At 42.2% G+C, this 12,500-nt stretch overlaps 1 protein-coding gene across 7 annotated transcripts in view; it reads left to right on the forward strand.

Moving 5' to 3' along the window:
• Nucleotides 1-12,500, forward strand: part of arhgap9 (Rho GTPase activating protein 9) — a 101,697-nt gene that overhangs the window by 27,469 nt on the left and 61,728 nt on the right. For 6 of the 7 annotated variants that reach the window (XR_012408312.1, XR_012408313.1, XM_073954804.1 and 3 more), the window contains exons 4-5: nucleotides 2,666-2,893; nucleotides 4,572-4,661. Coding sequence is in view for 4 of the 7 variants with exons in the window: in XM_073954804.1 (XP_073810905.1) it covers nucleotides 2,666-2,893; nucleotides 4,572-4,661 (318 nt within the window). In the remaining 3 variants the exon portion in view is untranslated. Of the gene's footprint in view, nucleotides 1-2,665; nucleotides 2,894-4,571; nucleotides 4,662-10,998; nucleotides 11,128-12,500 lie in introns of those variants that run through there. The other variant, XM_073954807.1, reaches the window with a different exon arrangement.

The raw sequence follows: 12,500 nt of genomic DNA on the forward strand, positions 1-12,500 counted from the left end.
GTTTCCCTGCTGCACCTATGTAAAGTTCACAATGGTGAAGAGCCACATATACAGGGTGGGCCATTTATATGGATGCACCTTAATAAAATGGGAATGGTTGGTGATATTAACGTCCTCTTTGTGGCACATTAGTATATGTGAGTGGGCAAAAATTTCAATATGGGTGGTGACCATGGGGGCCATTTTGAAGTCGGCCATCTTGGATCCAACTTTAGTTTTTTTCAATAGGAACAGGGTCATGTGACACATCAAACTTATCGGGAATTTCACAAGAAAAGCAATGGTGTGCTTGGTTTTAACATAACTTTATTCTGTCATGAGTTAGTTACACATTTCTGACCACTTATAAAATGTGTTGGATGTGCTGCCCATTGTGTTGGATTGTCAATGCGACCCTCTACTCCCACTCTTCACACACTGATAGCAACACCACAGGAGAAATGCCAGCACAGGCTTCCAGTATCCGTAGTTTCAGGTGCTGCACATCTTGTATCTTCACACCATAGGCAATTGCCTTCAGATGACCCCAAAGATTAAAGTCTAAGGGGTCAGATCGGGAAACCTTGGAGGACATTCAACTGGCCCACGACAACCAATCCACTTCTCAGGAAACTGTTCATCTAGGAATGCTCAGACCTAACACCCATAATGTGGTGGTCCACCATCTTGCTGGAAAAACTCAGGGAACAGTGCATAAAGAGGGAAACACATCATCATGCAGCAATCTCAAATATCCAGTGGCCTTGAGGTTTCTATTGATGAAGAATGGCCACACTATCTGTGTTGTCTATGCTGTGAAGATACAAGATGTGCAGCACCTGAAACTACGGATACTGGAAGCCTGTGCTGGCATTTCCCCTGTGGTGTTGCAATGAGTGCGTGAAGAGTGGGAGAAGAGGGTTCCATTGACAATTCAACACAATGGGCAGCACATCCAACACATTTTATAAGTGGTCAGAAACTTGTAAATAACTCATGACAGAATAAAGTTACAGTAAAACCAAGCACACCATTGTTTGTCTTGTGAAATTCCCAATAAGTTTGATGTGTCACATGACCCTCCTCCTATTGAAAAAACTAAAATAGGATCCAAGATGGCCGACTTCAAAATGGCCACCACCCATCTTGAAAAGTTTGCCCCCTCACATATACTAATGTGCCACAAACAGGACAATAATATCACCAACCATTCCCATTTTATTAAGGTGCATCCATATATATATATATATATATATATATATATATATATATATATATATATATATATATATATATATATGTATATCCACATATATTTGGTTTTGTTCTCCCCCGCTCGTTAGCGTGAACAAGGCGGGTCAGGCAAACAAATACTGAATATAACCAAGAGTAGTCTGGTTCAGGCTAAAACCTGGCAGGAGAGGGATTCAAAAATGAGTCCCATGCAGATCTCTACATCAGGGCGTCCCGAGTTCGAATCCTGGCTCAAGTACATTTACCAACCCTATAGCCCCCCAACCCCCCCCCCCCCCCCCCCAACTTATCCTCCTGTCTCATCACTGTCCTATCTAATAAAGGCAAAAAGGCCAAAAATAAATCTTAAAAAAAAAGTTTATCCTACTCAGTTGTGTGTGCGCATATGTTTATATGTGCATTTTTAAAATGAATGCACATCTTAGCATTTCCATTAAGCGGTATCCCAGAATGTGCATAAAAATAGGAAGATGGAAACAAAGAGAGAGAGAGAGAGAGAGAGAGAGAGAGAGAGAGAGAAAGAGAGAGAGAGAGAGAGAGACTCCTGCTGTCTGTCTGTGGATGTCTCTCATCCAGCCATATGGCAGCACACACAAACAGCATTATATAATCCAGATCCACTGTTCTCACCCCAAAAAACATCCTCCATATGCACATCTCCACCGTAATCCATCAGGCGGAGCTTTTAAGTGCACTCGACGAGCGTCTGGCCTAAAGTGTATCACATGGCATCAGCAGAGCTTTTTATATTCAGCCTGTTTTATTGCTTCTAATGGTTTGTCTTCCTCCAGTGTGTGTGTGTGTGTGTATGTGTGTGTGTGTGCATTGTTTCATAATGTCGTGTGTTTTTTGTGTTTTAAAGCCACTTCCTCTCGACGGTTGTGGCTGCGAGCTGTTTTCTCTCTCAGTGAACACTTTCAGTCCCAGCATGCACTCTGAGCTTCACCTCTGTTCAACCTGGATAATCTGCACACCTCCTAATTAGACTAATTAAACACACACCGGTCAGAGATCATCATTCATTAAACAGAATGCACTGTTGGCATATTTTGTGACTCGTGTTTTTATTGTATTTTTGTATATTTCTGCTTATGAAGTGCATTATGGGAACTTGATGTTTCTTCCTACAACTTTTAAAGAGCACCTATCATGGGTTTTTGAAGATGAGCTTCTGTGCAGTGTGTAACACAGCTCTAAGTGAATGAAAACATCCAGCTGAGGGTTAAATCTGAAAGTGTACCGTGACAGAGCGGGCCTCAGCTCGCTCTGGTGGGGCAAACTGGGTTCGGGGGACCACAAAAATGATGGCGTACTTTACAGCACTCCAGAGCACAGTGTTTGTTTACAGTGCTGGCAGGTGTAAAGCAGAGCACAAGGCCAGAATCTGCAGGATTCTCAGTGAAACTCCATTTGTTTGTATGTTTTTACCCAGCTCTCATCATCAGCCTACATTTCCCAGAGTTCCCTGTCGGAGGCGGGGCGGCGTCAGTGGTCGGAGCCTCCATCGCCGCTGCCCGGTCAGAAGCCCCTGCAGACGCTGCAGCAGTGGGAGCAGTACTGCGATCCTGCAACCGGACGCTGCTACTACATCAACACCGACACCAAAGAGCGCTCCTGGAAGCCCCCACGGCGAGCCCGACAGACCAACCACAGCCAACAGGTGAGATAAACACTGACAGAAAATCACTGACAGCCAATCAACCAATCACAGAGTGCCAATCACTGACAGCCAATCACTGACAGCCAATCGACCAATCACAGAGTACCAATCACTGACACTCACTGACAGCCAATCACTGACAGCCAATCGACCAATCACAGAGTGCCAATCACTGACACTCACTGACAGCCAATCACTGACAGCCAATCGACCAATCACAGAGTGCCAATCACTGACACTCACTGACAGCCAATCACTGACAGCCAATCGACCAATCACAGAGTGCCAATCACTGACACTCACTGACAGCCAATCACTGACAGCCAATCAACCAATCACAGAGTGCCAATCAATGGCAATCACTGACAGCCAATCAACCAATCACGGAGGGCCAATCAATGACAATCACTGACCGCCAATCAACCAATCACAGAGTACCAATCCATGACAATCACTGACAGCCAATTAACCAATCACAGAGTGCCAATCAATGACAATCACTGCCAGCCAATCAACCAATCACAGAGTACCAATCAATGTCAATCACTGACAGCCAATCACTGACAGCCAATCAACCAATCACAGAGTACCAATCAATGACAATCACTGACAGCCAATCACTGACAGCCAATCAACCAATCAGAGTACCAATCAATGTCAATCACTGACAGCCAATCAACCAATCACAGAGTGCCAATCACTGACAGCCAATCACTGACAGCCAATCTACCAATCACAGAGTGCCAATTACAGACACTCACTGACAGCCAATCACTGACAGCCAATCAACCAATCAGAGTACCAATCAATTTCAATCACTGACAGCCAATCACTGACAGCCAATCAACCAATCACAGAGTGCCAATCACTGACAGCCAATCACTGACAGCCAATCGACCAATCACAGAGTGCCAATTACTGACACTCACTGACAGCCAATCACTGACAGCCAATCAACCAATCACAGAGTGCCAATCAATGACAATCACTGACAGCCAATCAACCAATCACAGAGTACCAATCAATGACAATCACTGACAGCCAATTAACCAATCACAGAGTTCCAATCAATGACAATCACTGACAGCCAATCACTGACAGCCAATCAACCAATCACAGAGTGCCAATCAATGTCAATCACTGACAGCCAATCACTGACAGCCAATCAACCAATCACCGAGTGCCAATCAATGACAAACACTGACAGCCAATCAACCAATCACCGAGTGCCAATCAATGACAAACACTGACAGCCAATCACTGACAGCCAATCAATCAATCACAGAGTGCCAATCACTGGCAATCACTGACAGCCAATCACTGACAGCCAATCAACCAATCACAGAGTGCCAATCACTGGCAATCACTGACAGCCAATCACTGACTGTCATTCAACCGATCACAGAGTGCCAATCAATGACAATCACTGACAGCCAATCACTGACTGCCAATTAACCAATCACAGAGTGCCAATCAATGACAATCACTGACAGACAGGCAATTACAGACTGCGATGCACAGACTGCCAATCACAACCAGTCAACCAATCACAGACTGTCAGTAACAGACAGCTATTCAACCAATTGCAGACAATTAATCACAGTCTGCCAATCATATAGAGACAATCAACCAATCACAGACAACCAATATCAACCAACAGTCTCTCGTGTGTTTGTAGGTCAATGCAGTGCATGCTGGGACGGTTCAGCGGGACATCAGACTCCTGTCACTGCCCTTACAAAGCACAGGAAGCAGCTCGATGCACAGGGTACACATTTACAGATCATAACTCTGTGTGTGTGTGTGTGAGTGTGTGTGTGTGTACCTTGCATTCCTTACTTTGTGAGGACCAATTTTTTTATTTTATTTTTAATCAAATGTTGAAAATGTAAAAATGTGGATTCTGGCAGCACGGTGGCCTCACAGCAGTATGGTCGCTGGTTCGAGTCTGGGCTGAATTTGATGGGTGTTTCTCTGTGGAGTTTGCATGTTCTCCCATGTTGACGTGGGTTTCCTCCGGGTGCTCTGGTTTCCCCTACAGTCCAAACACATGCGGGATTTGATGAACTAAATTGGCTGTAGTGTATGATTCTGTGTGTGTTATGTGTATGGGTGTTTCCTAGTACTGGGTTGCAGCTGGAAGGGCATCTGCTGCGTAAAACATATGCTGGAATAGTCGGCGGTTCATTCTGCTGTGGCGACCCCTGATGAATAAAGGGACGAAGCCGAAGGAAAATGAATGAATGAAAATGTGGATTGTTTCCTGTGATGCCTGTGTTTAGGAGTGCAGGGCTCGAAATTGCAACCATTTTGATCACATATGCGCCCGAAATTTTATCTATGCGACCTCAAAATATATTTGGGAGCATTTGTGCGAGTGCATTAAAATTGTTGTGTGCGACCAGTTTTTACTCAAAATGTTCAGCACATGCACTGATTCGGGAGACATTCAGGCAGAATGCATCTCTGCACTTGAAAGGTGAAACGCAGCGCTCAGGAATGGTTTAAAACAGTTGTCATGTCAACTTGCTGCTGTAAACAAAGCCAAGTCCGTAATGCTTGCCCCGCCTTTGCGCTCTTCTTATTGGCCCACCACTGCTCTAGCACTGAAATATCAGCTGTCAATCACTCAGTCAATGCATTCTGGCATGGGATGACAGAGAGAGCTACTACCACGAAAAACTAAAGCGCTGAAGATGAGAATGAAGATAACACTGACAGATTTAGTTTTAGAAACCATCTAAAGTTACAAATAATGACACATCTTACTAGTGATCATGTGCTGAATGTTAATCCACCATCTACACTTTTCCAAGAGTGGATAAAAGACTTCCATTGGCTTCAAGTCCGCTATGAAAAGTCTGTGGGATGGAGTTTTCAGGTAACTGTTTGCCACATCGAGAGCTTCACACACAGAGCTTCTGTTTAATCCTTCATATAATCGCCAGATGCTGTCCGCCGTGCAAGTGGCAGATATATGTCAAATTGAACACCACGTACATCATCGCAAACGGGCTTACACTGAGTAAACTAACATCGCTACTCATAAAGACCGGTATTGCTATTAACATGACGTATGCATATAATAAGGTACAGTATATGTCAAAAGCATCAGTGCAATATCAGACAGCACCCGTGAGAACAGCACAGTTAACAGATTCATTCATGTCCAGCAGTGTGTGCAGGGCCGGTGAGCGCTCCGTTTATCTTTTGGTCACTCAGTTATGTTATAAAAATCTATTTTCTTGTAGTAACGGTGCTTATAATTGCTGTGTGTGACTAAATTTTGGCTGACGCGCCTACATTTTTAAAGTGAGGAGCACCGGTGCTACCAAGCAAAAAGGTTAATTTCAACCCTGGAGTAGAGAGAATATGCAATCTGTACAGTATAAAAATCATTACGTCTATGGGAACAAGTGTGTGTGTGTATATGTGTGTGTGTGTGTGTGTAAGAAATAGATCAGCAGGAGATGCAGCACTGCTCAGTGTTTGACTATAGAATGTCCATTACTGCCCGTTCAGCTGAGATTAATAAGAACAAGAACATTAGAAACCCCAACACACTCGCTCGTGCTTGAACAGATTGTTTAGCCTCAACACACACACACACACACACACACACACACACACATTCTGGATTGGCCGGTGCAGGAGAATCTGCTCATGTCACGGATTAGAAAAGGAAACACGGCCAAATGAAAAAGGGGATTAGGCTTACTGACGCTTATTCTTATTCATTTATTTATTTATTTGTCTAAATTCATTTAGTGGGTCTCTAAAACAGATTTCAGATTCCTTTAATATGATCATTTCAGGATGTGAAGGAACATTACACTTTTTTAAATAATTTAGTTTGTTTTCTTTTGTTATTGTTATTACACCCTGTGATTAAAAACAGATTAAAATTAAAACAGGATTTAAGGGAATAGCGGAAAAAGAAAAGAAAGAAAGACACCGATAATGCAGTCTGGTGTATGTAGCACAGTGCTCATTCAGTAAAGGCACAGCTGAACAAGTGCTTTTAAAAGCCTTTTTTTGATTAAGCTGATTCCAGCAGCAGGGGGCGCAGTAGCTGAAGGTGGATTCACCCTGCTTTGACTGAACCAGGGTGTGCCGGCGTCTTAAAAATTCTTGAATTTCAATCATTCATTCATTTTCCTTCAGCTTAGTTCTTTTATTCATCAGGGGATGAATGAACCGCCAACTCTTCCAGTATATGTTTGACACAGCAGATGCACTTCCAGCTGCAACCCAGTACAGGGAAACACCCATACACACTCATTCATTCACACACACACAATCATACACTACAGCCCATTTAGTTAATAAATTCCCCTATAGCGCATGTGTTTGGACTGAAACCGGAGCACCCGGAGGAAACTCACGCCAACACAGGGAGAACATGCAAACTCCACACAGAAATGCCAACTGACCCAGCTGAGGCTCGAACCAGTGACCTTCTTGCTGTAAGGCAAGGGTGTCTACACTCTGTCCTGGAGGGCCGGTGTCCTGCAAAGTTTAGTTCCAACCACAATCAGACACACCTGGGCTAGCTAATCAAGCTCTTACTAGGCTTTCTAGAAACATCCATGCAGGTGTGTTGAGGCAAGTTGGAGCTAAAATCTGCAGGACAGCGGCCCTCCAGGACCAAGTTTGGACACCCCCTGCTGTAAGGTGACAGTGCTAACCACTGAGCCACTGTGTTGCTGTGCTTAATTAAAAAAAAAAACTAAATTTTAGGCTTTAAAAAGTCTTAAATTCACTAAAATTGTCTTGTTGGGCTTAAATCATTTTAATCAGGTCTTAATTTTTCAATAGGGCCAACACTCATCCAGTCAGCCACAATACATCTCAATAAAACCTTTATCAAAAGTACAGTTTAATAACTCAAGTTTTTAAAGTCAATCAGAGTTTGCTTGTTTTGACCCATAATTTAAAATATGTGGCTAAGTAATAACAAAATCAGATTGTTTTTGGAGGGGACCAGTTAGAAATGCTTAGTGTTTAACGCTGCAGAAGTCTGAAATTGTATTCATAATGGTCCTGGAAAGGTCTTAAACAGTCTTAAATCTGAAACCTGCAGAAACCCTGTGAACTCTATTCCATCCTAATCATCCGAGTGATGTGCTAGCTTTATATTTAGTGAGCATATTAACAATAATAATAATAACACTGACCAACAATGATGATAGTGTTAAAAGCTGAGCTGAAGTCAACAAACAAGATCCTCACATTGGTCCCAGGGGCCTCATGTATCAACGCAAAGTTTTTGTGCGTACGCCAGATTTCACGATCACGTTTGGATTTACTAGCAATAAAAATTAACGTGAGAATGTGGGTTGGTCCACACCAACTTCATGTCTGGCGTACGAGCATTTCTTGTGTGTGTTTGTTTTATTTCCATTGGCGACTCCTAGAGGCAATCATGTTAAATTGCACACTACAAAGTATCTTGGAGCCGTGCAATGGCAGCTGTATAGGATGGGATCCTCTGCATGTCTAGCAGGTATATCAGGTTTCCATACCATGCTGTTAAACCACAGTAAAGTTAGTTTGACATTCATTAGATATTCTCTGGATGGAAAGTATTGTTTTGTGTTTACCTCATAGTTAAAGTTGCTGCACCTCCGCCGGTTTCTGCCTCAAAATGAGCGAGTTTGAGCCACTTGTACATTCAGGAAGTGTTCAGGAAAAAACAAAACACCAGAGAGGAACGTCGACACAGAGGAACATAAAATCCTCACTGCCAACTAGCGTTTCAGAAGTGTTAATGCAGACCAATAGAGACAGCGCAGAAGTATAAATGCACAGCTGTGCGCGTTGCATGTGTAACATATCTACTTTCACTCAATGACATCGAGACGACACCAAGAGCTGCTTTCCTCCACTTTATTTAGTCCTGGAGAAGACAATTTAACACAAACACGTTGTCTTCTGGCTGTACTGCACATCCGACCCCTATTTACACAAAATAACAGAGTTTTCGCACTGAGAAACGAAGCAACATGAACACAAAATGGCAATCTGCCATGCGGTTAGCACTTTTGTTAATCTCTAGAAAATATAGTATGTATGTAATATAATACAAAGGCTGTTTCTCAATATGCGTTCTTCAGCAGTCTTGCGTCCTCGTGTTCTCGTGCAGCGTCATCATCAGCTGCCTAAGTTCAGTTCCAATACTCAAGACCGCAAGTACGGAGGACGCGTGAAACTTCCCGGATGTGATCTTGATATCGAGGACGCACTGATGCAGAGTTGAGCACCGAACTCGCTCTGGAAGTCCCAGAAGTCATTGCGACTGGAGATGGGAAGCGCAGCATTTTATTTAGATTTATTATTAAAGTTCAGAGATATCACTTATTTACCTCAGGAGTTTCACTAAATGAAACGGTGAAAGTAAACATTAATGAACATCTTAATAAAGGAATAAACACATTAAGGGTGTTTGTTTGCTGAAATTCGTATTAAAATTAGTTTTATTTATATAGTGCAGGGTATATTTCTATTGCTTTTGTGCAAAGTATATATTTTGAAGAGGGGGGAAACAATAAATCGTTGTATGAGTGCTGTAATGTTTAAATAATTTCCATTTAAAATGCATAAAGGTCACGTGACCATCAGGAAAAACGCAGCATCTCATTTCTCACAGGACGCGTTCTCTGCCCTCGCGATCTCCTGAGTTCGTTCTTCGCAAGTCCGTTCTCTGCGTTCTTGGAATTGAGAAACAGCCATAATATTGTCACATCTGTCAGTGACCACCTGAGGGCGCTGTAGTGCATCAGGACTCAGAAGGCACTACAGCATCCCAGAAAGACTACAATTCCATACTAACCACGCGCATACACCGGAACGCATACACTGATCTGTCATCACATCTGTTCTGTGTTACCGTTGATTATCTGGACTATATATTCCATCATTCCACCGTTGTTTGTTATCGCGTCGTTTGTCTTCCTTGTCTTGCTTTCCTGAGCCTTGTCTCTGTTTTAGTTTCTGGTTTTGTCGTTTGTTTGTTACTTTGTATTCTGATCACCTTGTTTGATGCACTGTAAATAAATAATCTGCACTTGGATCCGCACACTTTTTGTTTCTCTGTTTTGATCACGCCTAACGTGACATAATATAATATATAATAAGTAATATAGTTTTCATAAAAATGATAAACACTTGCTTTAGAACGATAGAAATATGAAATACAATCAGGAGCAACGCTCTGCACAACCTACCCTCATCAATACACAGCAGCATTGTGAGGGGGGGAGGGGAAAAGACGAACTACAGCAACACAAGAGGTACAAAAAGGGGCGATGTGCAGGTTAAACATTGCCATGGTAAATAAATGAAAATGACTCCAAAATGCGTTCTCAAAATGATAAAATTCACAAATATGAAATAAAATCTTTAAATAAATAAAAATCACAATATAATTTGAAAATGTTATAATTTTAACAGAGTGTAATTGAAACTCTGTAACACATGCACCCTGGGTTACGCCGGTCTCTTGACGCAAAAGTATAAACCAGGCTTTAAAGTCATGTCTCGTCTTCAGTTTCGGGCTCAGGCACACTTTGCACTCACACTACAAGCGTACCGCACCAAAGCCCAAGTGAACCGCACTCAGGCACACCTCTTCCAACCGGGCCAGGACCAGCCAACTGAACTGCACCTGAGCCCAATTCAGCGCCCTAAGAAAGTGTCTGGTGCAAATGTACAACTTGGTACCAAGAAGTGTCTGATAAAGTGTCAGAGACATAAAAGAGTGTGTTTTCTACAGGTGGTTTGTCAAGCCCACTCACCAGTGTGAGGCACACTCAGAAATGCACAGTATTTTTCTCGAGATGTGGAGTGTTTGCAAGAACGTGTCTGGTGCGAATATATAAAACCTTGTGCAAGTCTCTGAGAGATGAAAGAGTGTGTTTTCTACAGGTGTATCTAAGCTTGTTCCTCATGCTGTGTGGTACAGTATAATGAACAGTAGCTGGCTGATCAGGTCACTAATATGCTTCTTCACACACGTGTGACTTTCACACCCTTCACAACACAACTTCCTGATTAACACAAACGGTTGCAGTGAGAAATAAAGCGTGATGCAGCGTCTTCCTCCTGCGAGGGGGAAGTCAAGCGCTTATAGACTGCCAGAGCAGTGTGTGTGTGTGTGTGTGTGTGGGACTTCATGAAGACACCATTAAACCCGAATGATCCTCTCCTGACGGATACTGCAGATCTGCTGAGCTGTAAGTCCAGCGAGATGCTTTGAGTTTACATCTGACAGTGCTGATATTGAGGGAATATCAGTGTACTGCTGTATTTAATCTCTCTGTATGGCTTTATGATGAGGATGTGTTAGTTAATACATTAGGAGTCAGCTAACATTAACAAGCTGAATATATGAATATAACAGCCCATGTTCACTATTAGATCATGTATTAATATGTATATTTAGTTAGTGTTGATGAAGATGAATGTCTGACAGATGTGATGTGTGCTGGTGATGTTGATTGGTGTATGAACTAATGCATCGTCATTGTTAAGTGATAGTAATGTTTGTTTATTAGGGTATTAGGATGAGGAGGAGTTTGTTGTACTGAATGAGTGTGTTGTGTGTGTATGTGTGTCTGTACAGAGAGGTTTAGTGATGTCTCTTCTGCTCTTTCTGCTTCATTTCTCTGAGATTCAGCTGAATATTAAACGGCTGGTTTCACTATGACTCTATCTGCTATTGTTTGGAGTGTGTGTGTGTGTGTGTGTGGTTGTGTGTGAGTCAGTGTGTGTGTGAGAGAGAGAGTGTTTGTGTGTGTTGATGAATAAGGCCCAATCCCAATTTTATTTTCGTACCCCTTCCCGCTCCCCTTGGCCCTTGAAACAGAGTGTGAAGGGAAAGGGCTTCAAAATGTACCTGCTACTGCGAATTCCTTGCTGATTTCGCTGTCCCCAGCAGGTAATGTTCTTAGATGTGCGACACTTGCTTGAATTTTCATCCATTTTTATTTTTGCTTCCAAAACAAAATAAAATAAATTAAATACATTACTATATTACAAATTCAGGGCTCCGCCATAAGAATTAATACAGCACTGCTGCAACTGCACGCATCATCATATATCATCACGAGTTGCTTTATTTTTTGGTATTTATCTTCAGGAAATCACTGAAGGCATATATTATGTTATTATAACCGTCTAATGTGGCAATAAGATCATAACTGTACTGTGCATTTACACAGTGGCCATTTTCATCTATGTAAACGCACCAAAAACAACATTATAGCAGACACCGTAAAAAGATCATTCCCAGACACTAGACTTCTCTGACAGGGGATTCGAGTGTCAGATGTTGTGGGACTGCTGTACAGGAGTTATGATTATGGATTATAGATCGCGAAATTTAGCGGTTTTTATTTTAGCAAGTCAGAATTATTCGCCCCCTTTTGAAATTTTTTTTCTTTTTTTAAATATTTCCCAAATGATGTTGAACAGATTCAGGAAATGTTCACAGTGTGTCTGATAATATTTGTTCTTCTGGAGAAAGTCTGATTTGCTTTATTTCGGCTAGAATAAAAGCAGTTTTTAATTTTTTAAACACCATTTTAAGAACAAAATTATTAGCCCC

The sequence above is a fragment of the Danio rerio genome, chromosome 6 (genome assembly GCF_049306965.1).
Source record: "Danio rerio strain Tuebingen ecotype United States chromosome 6, GRCz12tu, whole genome shotgun sequence".
NCBI classification, from domain to species: Eukaryota; Metazoa; Chordata; class Actinopteri; order Cypriniformes; family Danionidae; genus Danio; species Danio rerio.